General features: G+C 37.6%; 1 protein-coding gene across 5 annotated transcripts in view; it reads left to right on the forward strand.

Moving 5' to 3' along the window:
* LOC120532401 (endoplasmic reticulum aminopeptidase 2-like) overlaps window positions 1-23,368 on the forward strand; it is a 70,905-nt gene that overhangs the window by 41,776 nt on the left and 5,761 nt on the right. For all 5 annotated transcript variants that reach the window (XM_039758353.1, XM_039758357.1, XM_039758358.1 and 2 more), the window contains 5 exons: window positions 4,103-4,259; window positions 6,091-6,275; window positions 11,671-11,832; window positions 16,599-16,739; window positions 19,267-19,348. In XM_039758353.1, the coding sequence (XP_039614287.1) occupies window positions 4,103-4,259; window positions 6,091-6,275; window positions 11,671-11,832; window positions 16,599-16,739; window positions 19,267-19,348 (727 nt within the window). The remainder of the gene's footprint in view (window positions 1-4,102; window positions 4,260-6,090; window positions 6,276-11,670; window positions 11,833-16,598; window positions 16,740-19,266; window positions 19,349-23,368) is intronic.

A 23,368-nucleotide genomic window follows, 5' to 3' on the forward strand; every position in this document is an offset into this window, starting at 1 on the left:
AAAAAGGCCCAAAAATCAAAAAGAGTTGCCTAAAAGGCAACCCAAAGTGAGAAAGTCCTAAATCACAATCTGTAAGACAAATCTAATAATCTAAACAAAAAAAGTCAGTAGTCCTGCAAATCCAAATGAAAAGTAATGCTCACAATAAACGCCTACAAACTCCAATGAACCACCACTGAGGCCTCTTCCCGGACTGAATATATAGCCAAGGAGGAGGTGTCTGTAGCAGCGATGTCAGTGTGGTGCCACCTCTTGGAGAACCACCCTCAATACACAAGGGACATAAAAGAACATTGCATTTCACATACAGTATATACTAAGCAAAACATAAACATAACAAAGTATGTAAAAACATGCATAATGTTAAAAAAATTGTAAACTTTATATATATATATATATATATATATATATATATATATATATATATTATATATATAAACATAAAAATGAATTCACTAAGCTGGAAAACCCTTGAATTCACACATAGATGGTCATAAATACTTCAGGGAAGTGCATAAAAATTTACAGAATAACCCCATTAACAACAGTCACAGTATAGTTGTGCTTTTCCAGAACAGCCTGCCTGGCTCTCTCTCCTTGATATCCGTAAACTGGAAGTGAAAGAGCACAGGGCTTGCTAGGTGGGAGTTCCTTAATAAAGGCTGCCATGTATTGTCTGTGACCTGGAAGTATTTCTCAATGTGTACCCAAAAGTAAAAATGGGCAGAGTCTTAAAATCCTTGTCCAGTCAACAGACCATTGTGCTTAGAGTCAGAAGTTGAGCTTTAACAAGGGCTTAGCTGTCAGGAGTAAGAAAAAACAGAGTACAGAAAAGGAGATTAATTCTTGGAACCTGAGCAATTAGCATTATAGGAGTACTGTGGGTAAGTGGACCAGTCATAACTCCATGTGGTAGAAAGAGATTATTTCATGTGTAGGCTCTGTGTGATATTAGAGCTTTAATATTTTATCCTTTTTGTTGAACTATCTATTGTCAGTCAGTCAGTCATTGTTCAACCCGCTATATCCTAACACAGGGTCACGGGGGTCTGCTGGAGCCAATCCAGGGCGCAAGGCAGGAGCAAATCCCTGGGCAGGGCGCCAGCCCACTGTGGGGCGCACACACCCACACACCAAGCACACACTAGGGACAATTTAGTATCACTAGTGCACCTAACCTGCATATCTTTGGAATGTGGGAGGAAACTGGAGGAATCCCACGCAGACATGGGGAGAACATGCAAACTCCACACAGGGAGGTCCCGGGAAGCAAATCCAGGTCTCCTTACTGCGAGGCAGCAGCGCTACCACTGCGCCACCATGCCACCCACTATCAGTTGTATTAAAAAAAAAAAAAAATACTTTCAGATTTTTTACATCCTGGATCCTTAATTAGGTTTGGGGTCGACTCCAAAGTTCTCTACCTGACTCTTGCACTGTCTCAGGACACTTATGAATAAAAATCCCATTAGTGCAGAATTATCTGATTTTTTCAGCAATTGACACAGCCAGGTGTTATATTTATAGTCCGAGGTGTACAAAGTGAAAAGAAAAGGAGACACAGCTATTCTTTGTGGTGCTCCAGTGTTGTTCACACCCATCAGGTACACAGTGTTTGAGCCTCACAAACTGCAGTCTGTCAGGTAGATAGTCCATTCACTCAGGACATCATACGAAAATCCACCTGCATATTTCTAAGATTACCTTTAACAGGCATGGCTAAATGGCATTGAAGGCAATTGAAAAATTAAAAAATATAATCCTCATGTACTACCAGCTTTGTCTAGATGGAAGTAAGTCATATAAATGTGTCTTCCAATCCAGTCTTTGCCCATTTGGCAAACTGTAGTAGGTCCAAGTGGTCTTTTACAAGAAGACTCATCTAGTCCAGGAAAGCTTCTCCCAGGTCTTCATTATGTGGGATGTAAGGGCCACTGGCCTGTAATCATTAGTCTGGAGCCTTAGTGGCAGATTGAAAAGGTAGCTGAGAATACCACAAAGTTGGTCAGCATAGGCCTCAAGTACTTGAGAAGGTGAAGTCACAACAGATCACTAGCTAGTTCAGTTGTTGTATGGTGCTTTCCGAAAATTTGCTTATGTACAGAAATGTATTGTACAAATTTTAGTTTTGTTTCAAAAAAAATTGGAGTGACCTCTGCAAAGTTGAAATCAGCAAAATTTAAATTTGCTTAAGATGCAACAACACCTATATACAGTATGTACAGTGTGTGCGGTATATAACATACATGTATATGATAATAATAATAAAGTTTATTTATTTAATAAAAATACACTCAGTGTTTGAAATAGTGAAGGATGAAATTGTGAACATTAAGAAAACCCAAATCAGCTAATAGAAATATAACTTCTAAGGTGAAAACTCTCCAGATCAAACTAAGCTGATACTTATGTTTAAAAAATCATCTGTTAGGGGCAGATAAGATTATTATTCTTGTTTAAAATCTGAGCAGATGTTTATTAATTTGTAATGGGGACAGAAAGACAATGAAAATTTAAATATGTGTAAGGCACCGAGGGATATTTTAATAGTGCTACCACTGAATTTTTTGAATTCTTTCCAATTATACTTAAATGGGGAAGTTATTGGAGAGAGAAAGGGGGAAATGAGCAACCATAATGATACAGAAGATAAATAAAACTCCTGGCAGAAATAAAATTAATAAATAAAATTTTCTAACCTATGCTGAGGGTGATATGAACTTGAATCATGAGGTTTAAAATTCAAGTAAGTTTCTTAAATGAAATGGCTGAGAAACGGCTGTGGATTTAATTTGTGAAATTAAACCACTGCATCACAAGCCTCATTTTTATAGCCTGGAATGTTGACTTGTTAAATAAAAAAATGGTCACTGAAAGCCTTGTGACACATCTGATAATTTCATTAAAACTTGTGAAAAGGATTTTCTTTTATTTACCAACTAGCTGTGCTACCCCTCTAAGATAAAATCTAAGTTTGCAGTCCACCATCTATTAGGTTGTATTTTATCATGCATGTAAATTGTAATAATAAAATGTATTGCGTTTTTTTCATTTCCAACAAATGATGTGTCACTAACATTAGTGCAGCTTTTGCAAATCAAATTCCTAATGGCAAATATAACAGGCATAGCAACCAGACCGACAGACACACACACACACTTGCCGTTTTACTAAGGTGGGCTCCCACAAATATAAAACCAATACAGAGTCATTATTCAACCTAATCTCATTTAGTTTTGAATATAAGAAGAAACTAGCAATGCACAATGCTGTAGTAAACAGTATACGCTCGTACGGATGTTGACTATATGAGTGAGGCACACAGACTCAGACGGAGAATAGGAGACAATTGCCCTCAAGAGAAGAGAGAGACGCGCGAGCAAGAGAGATAAGGAGAGAGAGAGAGAGAGAGAGGCTCTGTGCGAGCAAGAGAGATAAGGAGAGAGAGAGAGGGAGGCTCAGCTTCCACAACCCAAAACTATTCATATAAAATGATTAATACAAAATATAAAGCGAGCAAGAGAGATAAGGAGAGAGAGAGAGAGACGCGTGCACGTGAGAGAGAAGAACCATCAGCTCAGTTGAGATCACATGACGCTCAGCAGACAAAGTGTATCCATACTGCTCGTATTGCAAGACATCGCTCGTTTATCAAGTCAAAATTTATTACAAAATTTTGCTCGTCTTGCAAAACACTCGTAAACCAAGTTACTCGTAAACTGAGGTGGCACTGGTATTTGATTAAACTTCTATACCGGTATGTAAAACATATTTAAACATAAAATACAAAATTAGAGTGTGGAATGATATTGAAAATGTGATTAGGTGTCGGTGTATTAGTTCCTCAAAGGTAATGATTTTATGTATCAAATTTGCTTGTCTACTGCACCTAGAAATGTTACCCTTTTATTTTGTTTGAATGGTATAAAAGCTAAACAAAATGAACAATGGCTAATTAAAAGTATAATCTTCATGGACAAACAGTAAAGAAACATCATTAAGACACACAGAAAGTTTAGAATTTTACAAAATTACAAAAAAATTTAATGTACATATTTTTTCCCTAACCATTTAATCAAACTAATTTCTTATTTCTTTTCAGTGTTGGTAAAGTTTCTCTTCACCATGGTCTTGATTTGCTGCTATATTTGAAAAATGAGACTGATAATCTCCCACTTCTACAGGGAATAGGTTATCTAGAGGTTTTATACCAGATGATGGAGAGAAGGGGCATTTCAGATGTTGCAAATAATCTAAAGGTTTGTAATCAAATTGTAATGTAAAAGAGTTTGAATTAAGAACAAACTCTACTTCTACTTTATGCCTTGCATTAAATTGTGCATGTGTGCGGTTATGTTTAGGTGTCATGCTTTATTAGAATTAAGCAGTGGCCCTTTTAGAATGAAAATTTTGGTATCGGGTGACACGGATCTTAGACACAGAGAGATTCACTATCAGAAGGGTTCAGAGTCATACTGAGAAACTGTGCATAGGGTAGGTGTGGTTGAGTGAATGTGAGCGAGACAAGAAAAAGAGAACTAGGGATCAACCACTAAAGGGCAGCACTTATGAAACCAGCTTATTAGCCTAAATCCATTGGAATGGGTACAAGACCCATCAGCGAGTCCTACCTTGGCTCAGCTCCCAGAGAAGAGGAAAACATGTGAAAGATGGTGTTGCCTTCTAATCCAAGTTCGCAATGTGCAGTGGAGCCAACAGCGAGAACGTGATAGTAGTGGACGTGGCAGAGAGAAGATCAGTAGTGCAGCACGGAAAGAGTCATGTAAGATCAGGGTGGTGTTGGAAGGCAGCCAATGAAGGACACAGCCATCAGTAGACCTTGTATGAGGAAGTGAGAGAGAGACAGCGCTTCACAATGTATTAGGATATGGCATCAGTGATGATTACATGCCAGACAAATAGCGTTATAAAAAAAAATCACACAAAACGAAGATCTCTCATCATATTATTAAGTCATACAATACAGCCACAAAATAACAGTATTTAAAGATATCTCATTATCAAATACTCAACAATTATAAACACTCATAAATTTACAGTTTTTCTTCGTTGGACAAAGTTGAAGAAAAGAATGGAAAAATCATATGCTACTGTGCATATAAAATCAACATTCAAGATGACATCTATCCGAAATAGCAAGATATGCACGTTCATCACTGTTTAAATTTCATTACAAAAAAAATCCATCAATGGGTTACAGAATTGGGTACCAGACAGGAGCCAAATCTGGATGGGGTGCCATCAATCTTTGGAACATAGGAAAACCACACACAAATGTTTTGACTTCAGGAGTCACTGATTCAAACCCAAGATTGTTCTGAAAAAGAACAGCAGGAAAGATTTGAAATGAGGACAAGGCTTTTCATCAGAAAATCAGATTGTTCTTTTGTTAAGCAAAAATAAAGTCATAATTTTTAGTCAAGGAAATTTAGAAAAAAGTTATATTGCCGGGAAAACAATAACTAAAGCAAACACAAAATCTTACAGAGACAATCCATCAAACTCAAGTAATAAAGAAGTGCCAAGAACTACCTTTTTACAATCAACCCTGTGATGTCGTGAGTGCATACTTTTGGTGTTGTTTCCGTAGCAACATTTAGACAACAATTGTCACAAAAAAACTCCAATCAAAATAAACAAGACAATGCTGAGATGCAAAAGATTATGAACTATATTAAAATGAAGACAAATCAAAAATCTAATGTCAGGAATGGGTTCAGGATCCAAACAAACCATTAATATCTGTGTAATCAACATAAAAATGTTTTCAAAAAACAAGTTAAAAATTATAAACAAAATATATTGACAGCAAAGTTGAAGTATGTGAGTTGGAAACACTAACTTTTGCACCACTGCGTCACCTATGGGAAATTATATATACAAGTTTACTCCCGTTTCTTTGTACTTTATGCACCGTTGCAACTTTCAGGACATTCATTTTATAAAATTCAGAAACACACGTTTACTATTTTTTAAATGACAAACACCTTCTAAGAATATTAGATTATAAGTATTTTTTCCTTCAATGTAGTATTTTAGCTTTATAAATCATTTTGATTCTTTTTTCAGAAATTTATTTTACAGCATTTTGGTGATTTCATTGAGAGGCAGACATGGAGTGATGAAGGTTCAATATCAGAGAAAAAACTTCGGACTGAACTCCTGCGACTTGCATGTCAGCTTCACAATAAGCAGTGTATAGAAAAAGCCAAACAACTCTTTGATAACTGGATGGCATCAAACAGCTCTTCGAGGTTAGTAGCTAGATTTTATTTAAACCATCAATTGAAATACTTAAAGAGAATGTTTTTTTGTTACATTAGAGACAGATATATCATAAAACTAGCTTCTACCTGTCAATCTATTTGCAAGTGATTACAATTTTCCAACTTAAAATTAAGGAAACTTGTACATTACTGTTAAAAAATAATTCAACAGCATATTGTCAATCTATACTAATAAAAGGCAAAGCCCTCACTCACTGACTCATCACTAATTCTCCAACTTCCCGTGTAGGTAGAAGGCTGAAATTTGGCAGGCTCATTCCTTACAGCTTACTTACAAAAGTTGGGCAGGTTTCATTTCGAAATTCTACGCGTAATGGTCATAACTGGAACCTATTTTTATCCATATACTGTAATAGACTGCAGCTCAATGGCCGTGGGAGGCGGAGTTGCGTGTCGCATCATCACGCCTCCCATGTAATCACGTGAACTGACTGTGAACGTAGTACAAAGAAAACAAGGAAGAGCTCCAAAGAGCGCTGAAGAAAAAATGCATACAAGCATATTCATAAGTGCAGCCACTGCGGAAACAAAGCACGGTGTAAACCGTAAGTTTAAATTAAGTTTATAGAAACGCTCCCGCAGCCGTTTGTCATGCCTACGACGAATACCATATTCGCGAGATACAAGTTTAATGAGAAGACACAAGGTATAAACGAGACTTTGGATCACTTTGTAACGGAGTTAAAATTGCTGTAGCGAGAAACTTTTAAGTGCCGTGTCCCTCGGGGAATCCTGTGGGGGGGTGCTCCGGGAGTATGGGGTACCGGACCCCCTGATAAGAGCTGTTCGGTCTCTGTACAACCGGTGTCAGAGCTTGGTCCGCATTGCCGGCAGTAAGTCGAGCCCGTTTCCAGTGAGAGTTGGACTCCGCCAGGGCTGCCCTTTGTCACCGATTCTGTTTATAACTTTTATGGACAGAATTTCTAGGCGCAGCCAGGGTGTTGAAGGGGTCCGGTTTGGTGGACTCAGGATTGGGTCACTGCTTTTTGCAGATGATGTTGTCCTGTTTGCTTCATCAGGCCGTGATCTTCAGCTCTCTCTGGATCGGTTCGCAGCTGAGTGTGAAGCGGCTGGGATGAGAATCAGCACCTCCAAATCCGAGAGCATGGTCCTCAGCCGGAAAAGGGTGGAGTGCCCTCTCAGGGTTGGGGAGAGATCCTGCCCCAAGTGGAGGAGTTCAAGTATCTCGGGTCTTGTTCACGAGTGAGGGAAGAATGGAGCGTGAGATCGACAGGCGGATCGGTGCAGCGTCCGCAGTGATGCGGGCTCTGCATCGGTCTGTCGTGGTGAAAAAGGAGCTGAGCCGTAAGGCAAAGCTCTCAATTTACCAGTCGATCTACGCTCCTACCCTCACCTATGGTCATGAGCTATGGGTAGTGACCGAAAGAATGAGATCGCAAATACAAGCGGCTGAAATGAGTTTCCTCCGCAGGGTGTCTGGGCTTTCCCTTAAAGATAGGGTGAGAAGCTCAGTCATCCGGGAGGGGCTCAGAGTAGAGCCACTGCTCCTCCGCATCGAGAGGAGTCAGATGAGGTGGCTCGGGCATCTGATCAGGATGCCTCCTGGACGCCTCCCTGGTGAGGTGTTCCGGGCACGTCCAACCGGGAGGAGGCCCCGGGGAAGACCCAGGACACGCTGGAGGGACTATGTCTCCGGCTGGCCTGGGAACGCCTTGGGATTCTCCCGGAAGAGCTAGAAGAAGTGGCCGGGAGAGGGAAGTCTGGGCCTCTGCTTAAGCTGCTGCCCCCGCGACCCGACCTCGGATAAGCGGAAGAGGATGGATGGATGGATGGACATCACACAAGAGAGCAGCTCACGTGAACTGACTGAACGCAGTACGAGTGATCACTACCATGAATCAAACAGCGGAGAAGCTGTGTAAAGGCTGCTTCACAAAAAAACAGCGGAGCGCCTTATATGAGCAGGCAGTCAGCTAAAGAAGGGAATCAATAAATAACTATAATCATAATAAACGAACAAAAAATAGTGGAGAAGCCGTGGATTAAATAAAGGAAATGGGTACCTGAACAGTAAAGTAAGTCTCAAATAGCTACACAATAACTATAACAATCGTAATAAATGAACAATAAAACTGTAGAGAACTGCAAAGCAAGGAGAAAGGGCGGCCTTATATGGCGTTCATTTATAAAACAGCGGAGAAGCTGTGTAAAGGCAGCTTCACAAAAAAACAGCAGAGCACCACACTCTGAATGTATTCCTCGCATCACCGTTATACCCTCTGATCTCCCATTTCAATTCAAATGCCTCCAATTTCCAGTAAGGTTCTGCTTCGCGATGACAATTAATAAGTCTCAGGGACAGACCCTACAAAAGGCTGCCATTGATTTGAGGCAAGATTGCTTTTCTCCTGGACAACTATACGTTGCATCTTGAACAGCTTGGTCATATTACAACCGGAGTTCTGAACTGACAACGTGGTATACAAAGAGATCCTTAACAAATAGTTATTGGTATATTTTCCCTCAGTTTAACAAGGTTTTCTTTTCTTCTTAATAAAAATTTAAAAGCAGTACTTCGTCACTGCGAAGCGCGGGGATTTTGCTATACAGTATACAGTAAATATATATGTAGATATGTATATATATATATATATATGTAGGTATGTATGTATGTGTATATATATATGTAGATATGTATATATATATGTAGGTATGTGTGTGTGTGTATATATATATATATATATATATATATATATATATATATATATATATATATATATATATATATATATATATATATATGACAGCAACACTCATAACAGTGACAAAACAATTACATTGACAGTCATGTTACATTATTTTTAAAATGTTTCCTTTTCTTTTTCATAACTTCTTTAACACACTACTTCGCTGCGAAGCGCAGGTATTTTGCTAGTAGTCAATATGGTCAACACGTTTTATGGCTAGTATTGGAAAATACAGGAAAGTCTGAAAAAGTACACCAAAACTCATTTGTATCCTTCAATTTTTGACACATGAAGCAACCAAAAACGCAGTTTTCAAGTATGTAAAGTTATCAGCCTTAATTAGTTCAACATAATTAACTATGCAGTTAAAGTTAACACTTGTCCAGTGTTTATTCCTACCTTTAGCCCTTGTGGACTCATACACCACAGTACTCTTGGATTAAGTGATTTCTGAAAAAAAAATGCGTGAATGTTTGACTAGTTTGGCTTATCTAGTTGTATCCACATTTTCTCTCCCCCATTTTTCAAAACTTGTCAAAAGAATCTATAATTCCCACACACTTTGAAAAGACAGTATTTATTCTAGTGCCAAAGAAAACTAAAGTGGACCGTCTGAATGACTATGAAGCAGTAGCACTAATTTCAAATGTCCTAAAATGTGCTATGACACTGATGCAGGGACACATTAAATGTAATATTCTTTGTAGTTTAGACCACCTCCTTTAATACATATTGTTACAACTGGCCACAAAAGATAGATATCCTTTGCACTTAATGCCATCCTGGCTCACCTGGATAATAAGGAGTACTGTCCAAGAGTATTTTTTATAGACTACAGTTAAGCATTTAACATCTGAGCCATTGTATCTGATCACAAGGCTCTTAGACTTACGACTTAATATCACCCTCTGTGACTTGGATTTTGTACTCCAATACGTGCACATTAGCTGTGGCACCTTCTTTACACTAATCTTGAGAGCTGACAACCAATAACCACTCAGACAGCAGTAGAACGCATGCAACCAGAAGAAAGTGACTCATCTGCATGATGATGTGTGTTTGTCTTACCACAACAGGATGTACAGAGGGAAAATGATGGTCCAAGACTGCAGATGAACTCACATTTGTATAGCCATCAGCGATGTGATGCTACAAGTTAATTGGCTGTCAGACTGCAGCAAGCTAAAAGTACTTTGGAATTTTGCAACTGTGCTGGAATTTTGACTTGATAAACGAGCGATGTCTTGCAATACGAGTAGTATGGATACACTTTGTCTGCTGAGCGTAATGTGATCACAACTGAGCTGATGGTTCTTCTCTCTCTCACGTGCGTCTCTCTCTCCTTATCTCGCTCGCTCGCACGCTCGCCTCTCTCTCTCTCGCGTCTCTCTCTCTCTTCTCTTGTGGGCAATCGTCTCCTTTTCTCCGTCTGAGTCTGCGTGCCTCACTCATATAGTCAACATCCGTACAAGCGTATACTGTTTACTACAGCATTGTGACTGTGTGTGTGTGTGTGTGTGTGTGTGCGCTGTGAAGTGCGAGTCCCCATCTTGCGCCCCAAAACACGAAGCTGAGTCTCAGTACTTTAACAACACCAGCTTTATTCAGCTTAAAACAGCAACAGCGCGGTTATTTATTGTAGCGGGATCTTTATAATGTTCCTTGTATCACCCATCAACGGCAGGCTTATAGCATGTCCGCAATCTTTTTGGATACACTTATACGGTGAACTGCTACAGCACTGGGAGACTGCGATTGCTTTGGGACACTCTTCCGCATGTCGTCCCGTTGGGTGGAATCCCACAAGAGTTTAGAAACTCACTCACACCAGCCATGATTCTTTTTAAAGGTAAAGTGCAGGTTAATTTGTTTTATGTATTTTTACTTTATATTTTGTATTAATCATTTTTATATGAATAGTTTTGGGTTGTGGAACAAATCATCTGAGTTTCCATTATTTCTTATGGGGAAATTCACTTTGATATACGAGTGCTTTGGACTGCGAGCACATTTCCGGAACGAATTATGCTCGCAGACCAAGGTTCCACTATAATGCACTACAAATGGTGACACAGTTAGCTCAGAATGTCACTAGCATAGCAAGCAAGCATTAAAAACCGCTTCCTTCTGTCTTGAACATATATAGCCCATCCATCCATCCATATAAAGCAAAGAGTACCATTAAGGACCTCAGCCATCGTTCACAGTCATGTTTTTCCGTTTGTCATTCTGACAGATATTATAGGAACATTGGCCCTCACACCATGAGATTCACAGGCAGTGTTTAGTGATAGAACATAAAGCTGCTGAACATCCACTTACATTGACAACTGCTGCATGAGTGTGTTTAATCCATGATATGTTTTCATTGTATGTTGATAGTATTGGACTAATGTTATTAGAATGTAAGAATTTCATTTTACTTTGTACACATAAGAATACATTAAAACTTGAACTTGACTATTATTTTGGTGTACTATGTAATACCTTAGCCAGATTACTTTTTAGTAGTTTATTTTCATTGGTTCTTCAGATGCTCCACAATTTTACTTCTTATAAGTCTCATAAATCCCTTAAGAAAGTAACCTTGCTGACACTTTTAATAAAATATGCATTGTTTTAATTACAAATATGATGTTTTCTTGGTCCCTCAGCATTCCTACTGATGTACTAAGGACAGTATACATTATTGGAGCACAAAGTCCTGATGGCTGGAACTACCTCCTAGAAAAATATAGACTTTCATTGTCATCCTCTGAAAAAAATAAGATCTTATCTGGATTGACCCGCACTAGAGATACAGATAAGCTGACAGAGTAAGTTATCCTAATAATCACTATAAAACTTGAATAGCATTCACTTGTACACAGTGTTTTATTTTATATTGTGCCATATTAGAATGCAATAAACATCTGGTTTTTCACTGACATTCACTATTAGAATGTTATATTTAGTGCAGAATAAAAGTTTTTTCATTTGTTTTCCTTTATATACCAAAATTTAAAGATGAATAATGCTGAAGGTTTATGAAAAAGAAATAAAGCATACTTATGCAGTGTGTGAAGAAAGGCAAATCTATAAAGTAATATTTTACATCATGTTTGTCAAGATTTAGAATTTGCTTTGATTTTTAGTTGCTTATTATTTTTTACAATCTTTTCCTTGGTTTGTAAAAATAATGGAGGTATAATTTTGGGGGTTTTAGAGGTTAAGGAATGTAATGTGTGTTTTTTTTTTTTTTTGATTTAGAACATTTTTGCAAAAAAAAATAAATAAATCTTTCCGAGGTGCAATTTTGTTGCATCAGAATTGCTTGCTGTTTTTAATGCAGGTTTGCCAAGCTGTTACTAGGCAAGGCGTCCAAGTCAACATCATACGCTCCTTTACAGTCCCAGTTTGTGATTTATTCAAAACTTGAAACTGTAGTGTCATTATTTTAAAGGTCTGTCTAACTACAAGTTGTTTTCCGTTCTTCAACTTTGATTTACATTTTGCATTTTGGCTTAGGGTATGTGTAATATTCTGGTATATCACTCTGTCACTACCACTCTCGACTTATGATTTTGTCTCACATCCTGGCCATTGTTTATTTGTATCACATTTTACTATCACACTACATTCCATCCTACTTAAAACTGCTGTTGCCCTGTGCAGCCATTGCAATGTTTTGCTCTATTTTGAATGTGGCTGCACAATATGAAAAGGTCAAGTCAGGTCGGGATCCTGGTTGGCAACCCCCCAGGCAGATAGTTGGTCCAGTCCCACCCTCCGGAAATGACCATCTGTCTGCCACAGCCAGGTGTTATGTGGGCATCCCGTCCGCCTAGTCCAACCAACCAGGTCACCCTTGGGGGCCATAGTGCCATAACTGACGCTCCCTCACAATGCACAAAGTCAAACCAGCGGTGCCCAAGGACACAGTACTGGATGAATCCAATCTTCTTCTCAGGTCACTGGATTGTTGCACCCATGTCTCACAACCATATAGCAAAAAGGGAAGCACCAGCAATATGGAAAGGAAGAAAGAAACATTTGTAAAAAAAAAAAAACAAAAAAAAAAAACCTTATAGGTTTATAGGCCTGTTCACTTTCACAGTCATAGTTGAGCTGAATTAGGATCATTTGTGTTTGCTGAAGTGCATGATATTGTTAACCCTTGATCACAGTGAAGTAATACTCTGTCAATCATACTACTAATTATTTATAGCCTGTGCCATAGAAGACGCGGGTTGAGTAGAACACTGGCCATGGTAGACGGTGCCTTACCAATACAGAAAGACATGATAAAATAAATACAGGAAGACACTATACCAAAATCACCTCTAATCAGTTGCAACCATAACTTTAGACCAAGGGGAACTGGGATGACTCATCATAAAACCACTATACTCGCAGATCTGCAAACACAAATGAAATAATCAAAGGGTCACTCCATCTGACTTCACAACAAATATAACAGAAATCTATGAAGACATTAAACTAAACCTACAATAACCACCCTGAAGATAGACACATCACCACCACTTATGGCTCAGTCTCTACTCAGTCTGGCCCTGTGTTTAGTCCTGGCACTGCTTTTAAAACATCAGCATACCTTCCACACGTGTGAAAGACAACCAACAGGGCAAGAGAAGAGACCCTCGAGGGGGGTTTGGATGTGAGTACTATTCGCTGCTTTTTCCCTCTATAATGGTTATACTCGTGCTAGTAGCGATGTGACGCTTGGTGTTGTATGCTGATTGATGGCAGTGCTGCTCTCTCCAGATATTCATTACTCCTCGTTAACTTCGTGGTGAGGCTTACTGCATCACAAGAAAGACAGACCTGTTGAGGTAAATTTGTTACACTTACTAATCATTGTGATGTATTGCATGTTTATTAGCACATGCAAAGAAGAAATTCACTGTACTCGATAATGATCCAATAAACCGTAAGCTGGAATTTAAAAAAAAAGGAAATTTAGGTACTGCTGAGAGGATATCCTGTATGATTTTTTAAAACTTGGGTCTTGCCAAATGCTTGTTTTAAATTTATGCCATATCATGTTTAATCAATGTTTGTATCCATTTGGTATGTTGGTTGTCATAATGTTCTCTGTAGATGAACTATAAATATTGTAAAATGTAGCTCTGTTCAGTTATTTAATACAGTAAATGCTTAAAGGATAACAACCTACAAATAATATAGTTTACTGCTGTCACCACAGGTATTGTTAGCACATTTCATTTTTGGAATGTATTAGTTTATTAATTGTGTGATATGAAATGAGATATTTAAATAATAATGATTTGATTTTCTTGGCTTCCTTTGTTTCCATTTTGCCCTCATTCATTTGAACCATTTATTTGATACTGTTGGTTTTATATACTGTACACACAAGTCATAGTTTAAATAAAATGGTATATTTGCACACATACCATTACAGAAAGGCTTTAAAAGTGCCATGAACACAAATATCCCTTTTCTTTCTTCTTTACCCTATCCTCTAACTCCTCCAGGCGAGCCTCGTCCCACTTCCACCCAACTCCAACTTACCTGGATAAGGTCAAGTGGCTTATTTTATGTTGGACCTGGGAGCACTTCCAGTGCCATAGCACTAATGACAGAAGCACTTCTGGGTCTTGTGGAAGACTCACAAACAAGGAGTGGCAGCACCCAAAGACCCCAAAAGGGTTAGCCCTCAGGAGGTCATGGCAGAAGAGCACTGCTATCTGTTTTACAGGGGAAGTAACTCCTCTTGACAGACAATCTTCCCCAGTCCACCCACCGATCTTCCACCTCGACTAGGATAATAAGCCAGCGCCATCCAGACCGGGTAATGTTTCCATATGTAATTTCCATCCATTATGGCCTCCCATCTGGGCCAGGAATAGCTCTACATTGCCCATCCTTTAGGGCGGCATTTACTATATATATATATTTATCAGTCACATCAGCCTTTTGTATGTTCCATATTTCACCTAGATATTCTGGAAAAACAAGCTTCGCTCTGTGGTTGTCAGGTGAGTGATAGAATACTTTATTGATTAGCTTGTCAACAATTACAGCAAAAAGACAGTATTATTGCAATCTATCTTTTAACATTGTCTGACTGTCAGCAGACCTGTGGTTACGTAGAATACACCTTTCATGACTAAAAAAGTCTCCTAAAAAACCCTGTTAAACCTGTAAGTGTGTGGCATGTGCCTGGAAAATAAACATAACCTATTACAAGAGAGAAACCTTCCTTTTAAACAAGATTATACTTTCGTATACAAAGACATAACTGGTCTAGTGGAAAGGTGATCAATGCAATGCCGCCGGCTATATGTGGACCCTGTCGCTCAGTAATGTAACTATACAGTCAGAGTCAATGTGATGTTCAAAGAATTTTCAGCTTACATTCACAAAAAATGATGAACTGTAAAATATGCATTCAAAGTAAACGGTTACCTGAACTTCTGTTAAGCGCAATGATAACAAAGAGACGCAGATTTTGGTACTCAATATACCTGAATTCGTAAATGCACCCTATGACACTCGCACAACTCAAGAAGACCCACAGATGAGGCTGCCCATCTAAATGAATAACTAAAGAAAGTTAGATTTACTGTCTAATAGAAAATAAGAAACATTCCATACCAGAATATAGTTGCACCATTTTAACAGGTATAGTATCTTATATTTTAGACCACAATACTTTTCTAAATGTTGTTTGCTGCTGTTATGCCATGTAGTGATGCAATAGATAAAATGACAGCAAGATATATAAATTAATGAAGCTTTATTTACCTTGTTTTACTGAGCTCTTGAATGGAAAATAGCCATTGTAGTTTTTTTTATTTTCTGCCAGTGTCAAGTCTTTTGCTCTCTCCCTATTTATTTAACATATTTATCTAATATATGAGTTGAAATAGAACACTGCAACTCTGAATGTTTAAAGTGTTTAAAGTGCACAGGCAGGATCAAATTGGGGGCAGATTTTAATGAAGAAACCCCAGTGGGCATAGCCTTTTCAGCCACTATTCACTACAAACTTTTTTATCCATAGACATGCTTGTTTGGGATAGGTGGAGATCCACAGCACCAGCCCTGATTCAAACCCAAGATACAGTCTCCATAAAGCCACAGCAGACACCACTGTGCCACCCTGCCATCTATAATAAATAATATAGTTAATGCCATTGTATGTACTGATATTTTTTTGTATTGCCAAAAATCCTGGATATCACTTACTGTAACTTTAGCCAGTGTCCCACTGCAGATAGACAAGTACTTGATATTTTTTGCATTCTGACTCAATGCAACTTCATTCTGGAAAAAGCAGTTCCAAAAATAGTTGGATGAGTGATATACTATATGTGAAATGCCATGCTGCTCAGCATTTTGTCTCAGAATTGTTGGGCACACTAAAGTTTCATCCATGCATTTATAAGTTTCTGTGGTTTTGCCTTGCACATTTGTCAACCTGTAACAATAACTTGTCCTTAAAGAAATTTTAATAGAAAATAAATGTACAATTACATCTAAATTATTTTTTTGCAGTTAAAATTTTTAGTAATACTTTGCCTTAATTGTACTGTTTATTAATTTTTTCCCTTAGGCTCTTAGAATTGTGCATGAAAGGAGATGTGATTAAAACACAAGATCTTGCATCTGTTGTTGCCACCATAAGCATAAATCCTGATGGACAATATCTGGCTTGGGAGTTTGTGAAGAATAATTGGAACAAGCTGCTAGAAAAGTAAAAATGATATTTATTTCCTTTATCCACTTAGAGATATAATTTAGCCTTTTCATTGTTTGGTCTTGAGAATTATTTCTTAAAATATAGCAAATATAAAAGGTGAGAAGTTTTAGGATAACCAAATAAATAATGCTTGAAAGTTTAAAATTCCTTAGTGTTATTTTAAGCTATTTTGTGGAGTACACACAAGTCACTTGTTGGGTCAAGGCCAGTCTTTCTGAAAAAATTAAACAAGACCAATTAAAAAAAACATTAATGAAAAGTAAGTCCTATAATGTAAGATTGTAAATACCATTCAAAGTGATCATGAATCTAACATTTAAAATTACATTAGAAGTTGACATTAGGTAAATACTTTGCTGCTAAAAGATATAATTTACCGTCTTAAGCTGTTACTGTAGTACACAACTTCTAATCGGAGGTGACATCAAACTTATCAACTTCATTTGCTGACCTTGACTCTTAAGGATGTCAGGTTACACAACTAGGAATTGGAGGTGATGGCCGTGACAACAAATCCATGATGACTTTCCAACATAGGTTCACATTTTCAAAATGTTGCAAGCTCTCCCATTTTTCTAATAACCAGTGCTGTCTGAATGCTTTTTAGGTAGGGGAGTTCAACTGCAACATGAGCCCTTTATTTTTCTTTTTTCCATTCTTTCTTGGTAAGTAAAACACAATACATCAGACAGACATGCCATTCTCTTGTTTTCAAGATTCAAAATAAACTGTCCCTTTTTTCTTGTGGGTGCATTGCATTCATTTTACTTCTGGGTGAGTGCTCATTGGCTATCAATTCTGACATGGAAAGGCTCCACTCCTACGATTTAAGACTAAATCAAACCTTTTCACTGTTGTAGATGACACAGGTATTTGGTGTTTTTTTAGTGAAAAAGCCAACTAAGGACATGTAAGCCATTTGTTTCTCATGCTACACACTTGTGCTCCCCTTTTATACACTAAGGAGGGTTGCAGGTGCAATTGCCTGATTGCCACTTGTTTTGTCTTGGTAGAGTAATATATTACTCTGCTTTCGTCATTTCTATTACAAAGTATTAATATGTAGCCATTATCAGAATGTCTCAAATCTCACAGACTTACCACTGCTTATAAGGTATTGTATCATATAACTTCTCCTCACCTTCCTTTCTACATTTATAACATCAGGTAATTAGGTGTAGTAAAAGACAAGCAGGAGTTAAGTTACACTTTAAATAATGTATTATTGATAATATTCATAAATAATAACAATATGCAAAGTACATTTGAATATTGGCAACTATACAATCTGATAAATGGTTATGTGTAGTTTCAGGGAGCACACAGACTTGTTACTTAAAATGTATCTAGTTAAGTCCTCATTTTTTGTCAGCTTTCTTCAGAACAGGCCGCATGCCTGTCTCAATATGGCTGCTGAGCTGTGCTGTTCATTGTGTTGTCCTTTTCAGTTCATGGTGTGTGAAATGGTCTTTCACGAGATGTTTGTAAGAGAGAGAATAGAGAGAGAGAGAGGGGTAAAACAAGTACATTTATAGATTTTCTGTCCAACCCCTACAGCCAATATGGTGTCAAGGTACTTAAAGGCTTCTGATACAAGCCAATTCCAAAAAGCCATATTTCAGACCAATGGGGGACAGAATACCTTCACACCTACCTTACAAATAAAGACATACATAATATTTATCAACTTGTATGCAAAATTTCACACCACAACACCACCCTGGGATGATAATGAGAAAATCAGACCAGCTGTACATGTGAACAAGGCAACTCATGGTCTACTGACTTCCTCACACCACCCCAGAGATGAGACGTCTTTTCTGCAGATCGCCTACATCTGCTCTACTCCCCAGCACAAGTGTGTCAGTTATTTATTTAAAAGATGCCAACATCCCGCAGACCTCTCATACCATATGGGCCACAATCCTGGTCGCCCCTTTTAATGTTTACAAAGCCCTGGAACTGAAACAGACACTCAATGGCACATCCAACAAGGAAAAACAAAAGCAATGGAACCAAAGAAGTAGTCAGGAGGATTGAATCTTCTCTTGGGGGCATCGGTATTCAGACATGAGCTCCACTCAAGCTCGGTATGCTCTTTCCAGAATGTGACAAGCCATGCTGGGAATGTCTTGGTTTTATAGCGAAGAGACTGGAAGGGGCGGAATCGGTTTCCCTCCGTAGACAGTTTCTCAGGGCTGTGGGAGAAAAAGGAGATTTTACTGTTTGCGACATTGACCCCTCATGTCCCAGAGTGGTACTGCTCACCCAAGATAAGCCCGGAAGGCAAACCTCATATGCATGCATTATAACACGTAAGAATCTTTTTCTGTACAGTATACACATGAAAATAAATTGAAACTTAAAAACACATCCTTTATTTCTAATTAATGTTTCAGATGGCTCAAACTAAATTGCCTGGTATTTGAACTAAATTGCCTGTCCTTAATCTTTTAAGTTCTGACATCAGTAATACAGTATTCAAAAATTAACTCAAATGTCCCATTTTGTTTTGCTCCAGGTTTGATGTGGGGTCATTTTCAATAAGAGGTATTTTGTATGGAACTACAGCCCATTTTTCTTCAAATAAAGATTTGGAAGATGTAAGTCTTTATATATATATATATATATATATATATATTGTGCTCATTAAAGTATTTCAAGTTGTATTTTTTGAATTGGCATCTTATTATATTATTTCAAAAACTGTTTACATTTTTATTTTTAACAAAAAATATTAAGAACCTCCTGGCACACTGCCCATCACTGGTTTCCACCTTTTGTCTTCATGTGGTACCAGGATAGGCTCCAGCCTCCCATAACTATGAATTGGGTTAAGTAAGCATAAAATGTGTTAATATTCAGAACAATGCTTTTTAGAACTTTCCACATTACACTGGAGTCTATGGGTTTGTTTATACATGATCTGATGTCCTCTTGCTGTTTTTCTAAATGCAAGACTAAAACCACATCTTATATATTGTATTTTCTTTCTTTTGTGACTTGATCTTCTGTACTTTTTTCCTGAAATCTGTTGAATGAACTTTTGATAAAAAATGAAGGAGTTCAATCTTTTTAGGTGAAAAAACTGTAAAAATGTTTTTGGTATTTGGTACGCAGTATAAAAAATGACAAAAGCATTTAAAATTATGATGGGGTAAGCAGGGTATGATAAATGCCACCTGTAATGTTACAATTGGTCCTCCAACACAAACACAGGGGCACAAATGAAATCTATATAAGGAACAAAATGTAGATGCATGAAATAAGTTATCAAGTATTGTGGTCAAAAGCAGCTTTACAGATCTTAAAACCCTATTTTAATGATATTCTGTAAACATTTGGTGAATAGCTATTAAGAAGCTTAGCTGAGCTGATAGTGTATCTTATGTAATAAAAGACATTAAATTTTCTTTAACCACATCTATAAAATGGTATCTTAATCACAGTAATGAAAACGAAAAGCAGACTACAACTTTAAATTATAATATTTTGACTTAGTGATAAAATGAAGTAGAAATATAATGGTAATAATGTGTATAATTATAATCCTATAATTTACATGAAAATATCATGCTAAAAATTATTTTATTTGAAATAATATGCATAATTATAATGCAATAATTGTCATTAAAATATTATGCTAATATATTTTATTTCAAATGTCATTTAAAATGTTTACCTTATTGGAATAATATTTGACACATTACACTGGTGCTAGAAGGTTTGTGAATTTCCTGTAATTCTGCATAAAAAATGTGACCAAATTTTTACATACAGTAAGTCTTTAAACTAAATAAAGAGAACCATCCAATGTCACATATTTGTGTATGAACCTCTAGGATTTGAAGTTAATTTGAAGGGGAATTTCGAATCAGGTGTTTCAATCATTGAGATGAGAACCACGTCACCACCCAGGTGTGTGGAAGTGTGTCATGCCTCAATGAAAAGAGATTTCTAAGGACCCCTGAAAAAAATGTTGATGCTCACCAGGCTGGAAAAGGTTGCAATACTATTTCTAAATTTCTAAAGAGTTTGGACTCCCCCTCTCCATTGCCAGGCAGTTCTTCTACAAATATAGGAAATTCAACAATATTATTACCCTCCCCAGGATAGGTAAACCAACAAGGATCACTCCAAGGGCAAGGCATGTAATTTTCCAGAAGGTCACAAACACCCACTGAAAGGCCATTCTTCCATTGGCTAATGTCATTGTTCATGAGTCTATCACTAGGGTTGCAAAATAAAAGCCACAATTCTCCAAGAACGACATTGCTGCCTGTCTACAGTTTGCTAATACCATGTGGATTACCCAGAAGACTATTGGAAGACTGTTCTGTGAGCAGATTAGTCCAAATAGAACTCGTTGATTTTCTTGAGAACCAGGGTGTTTCGTGAAAAATAAACACCTCTTTACAGCATAAGAACCTCATCCTCTAAGAAACGTGCTGGTGGCAGTATCATATTTTGTGCCTGCTTTGCTGCTTCTGAACCTGGACGGCTTGCCATCATTGACGGAACTATGAATTTTGAATTGTACCAGCATATTATACAGGAATTTGTCAGGGCCTCTGTTTGTGAACTGAAGCTCAAGATAAAGTGGGTTGTGCAGCAAGACAATGACTCTAAATACACAAGTCATTCTACCAAAGAATGGTGAATGCTGAAGAAATTTTGGAAGGACCATGTCACTGTCTTGACAAATCACAAAACTTACTTCCTAAAGCCTAAAGTCACAAGTAGTGTGCAGAGGGCATGCTCAAAAATGTGTGTAATGCCACGAAAAGTGCCTGCTGACACTTTAGTATGCAAGCAATGGTATGTGCATTCTTGCTCCGATGTAGAAGGGAGCTGAGTTTACCTCTGTTATAGCGCGTCTATGTGAAAACAGCAGTGTCAGATGTGGGGGTGGGGTGTGTTTGGGCTTGTGAACGCGGCTGAGATAATAAAACTGACTAAAAAAAAACCAAAGCTAACCTTTACAAGTATCATAAATTACACCGGCTGTTACAGACTGAAATCAAATGTATGTTTTTATTCTAAAATAGTAAGACTGAGAGCAGTTTACTTCTCAAAACGGAGTGGTGCAGGATCAAACTCACGACCTTTTGATTCCCAGGCAACAGCTGATTCTATTGGCCACAGAGGCAGTCATAATATACGGGTGTCAATGTCGCATGTTAAGGCGGCTTTTTGTTTCTGCAGTTATACGTATTTTTGAATAAAAGCACAATTGTTCTGTTAGATTTGTATCTTTGTGAAAGTATTTATTTGATACTTCAGGCTTCATGCATTATATAGTTTATGCCTACATTTTGTCATCTACTACTAGAATATAAAAAAATGTTTCTGTTTTAACAATGTGTTTACACAGATTACTGTAGAAACGAAACAGACATGAAATGTGTGTGTTCCAAATAACAATCTATTATTTCCACTCTAAAACTCCACTTCACTCCCAGAAAATCAATCAAGGCATGAGCTGGGAGAAGTTTGTGCACGTTCTAAGTCGGTGGGGGGATGGAATAGCCGACATCTTGCAGCCTGATTTTATCAGCACATTTAGATGACAAAAGACGCTGGTGGAGAGCTGTGAACGATTTTAAGAAGCGATTTAAGGTGGGGCGGATTTACGAGTTTTTTCGTAGGCTCTGGTAATTCTAGTGTTAAAACAGTTCATCAAGGAGGAATGGGCTTAAATTCTTCCAATTTGAAGTGCAGGGCTGATCAACAGTTACCAGAAACATTTAGGTGACGTTACTACAAGGGGGTCACACCTATTACTGAAAGCATAGATTCACATACTTTTTCACACACAAATATGAAACATTGGATCATTTTCGTCAATAAATAAATGAACAAGTATAATGTTTTTGTATTATTTGTTTAATTGGGTTCTCTTTATTGAGTTTTAGGACTTACATAAAAATATGATCACATTTTAGGTCAAAGAAACAGAAAACTCTGAAGGGTTTACAATTTGTTTTAGTACTACTATATTTGGTCAAAGTGGTGTAGTGTAGCAGTCCTTCCAGGCCTGTTCAACTGAAACACTGGTGTGTAAAAGTCTCTTCTGTTAGTACAACTGCACTGTTCAAAGGTAAATACAGTTCATACATTCTCAAGCCCTCTTCATCCAGTCTGAATTAATATCTGAGATGAAGGGGTGTCAACTTTGCAACTTCCATCTTGGCAGCACTGGGCACAATGCAGAAACCAGTGATGGACCGTTTAATATTTTCTAAAAACTAGGTGGCCACTATTTCTGTGACATTTTCAACATAACAATGAACTTTCTGGAGTGTCCCAGGGTTGGCAGCATAAAACTTTTATGCAGTGCCTAACAGCTTGTTCATGTTATTGCACAGGCAATATCTCATGATTGCTTTTGTTTCACTGGATAGTATTCAGAAACATATTACCTAGCCTAGGTAGAAATGGATCTTATCATCAAACACAGTCTTGTATTGACCTATTCATGACGCCAGGTTCTTCTTTACTTTTTATAATATATTGCAGTTATGAATTTTTCTGTCCTTTGGCTTCATTTACTGTAACATCTACTCAGTTTTGATCTAATTATGTCTCCCTGTTTGACTACAAAATCCCTTTCTGTATTCTGA

The sequence above is a fragment of the Polypterus senegalus genome, chromosome 7 (assembly GCF_016835505.1).
Source record: "Polypterus senegalus isolate Bchr_013 chromosome 7, ASM1683550v1, whole genome shotgun sequence".
NCBI classification, from domain to species: Eukaryota; Metazoa; Chordata; class Cladistia; order Polypteriformes; family Polypteridae; genus Polypterus; species Polypterus senegalus.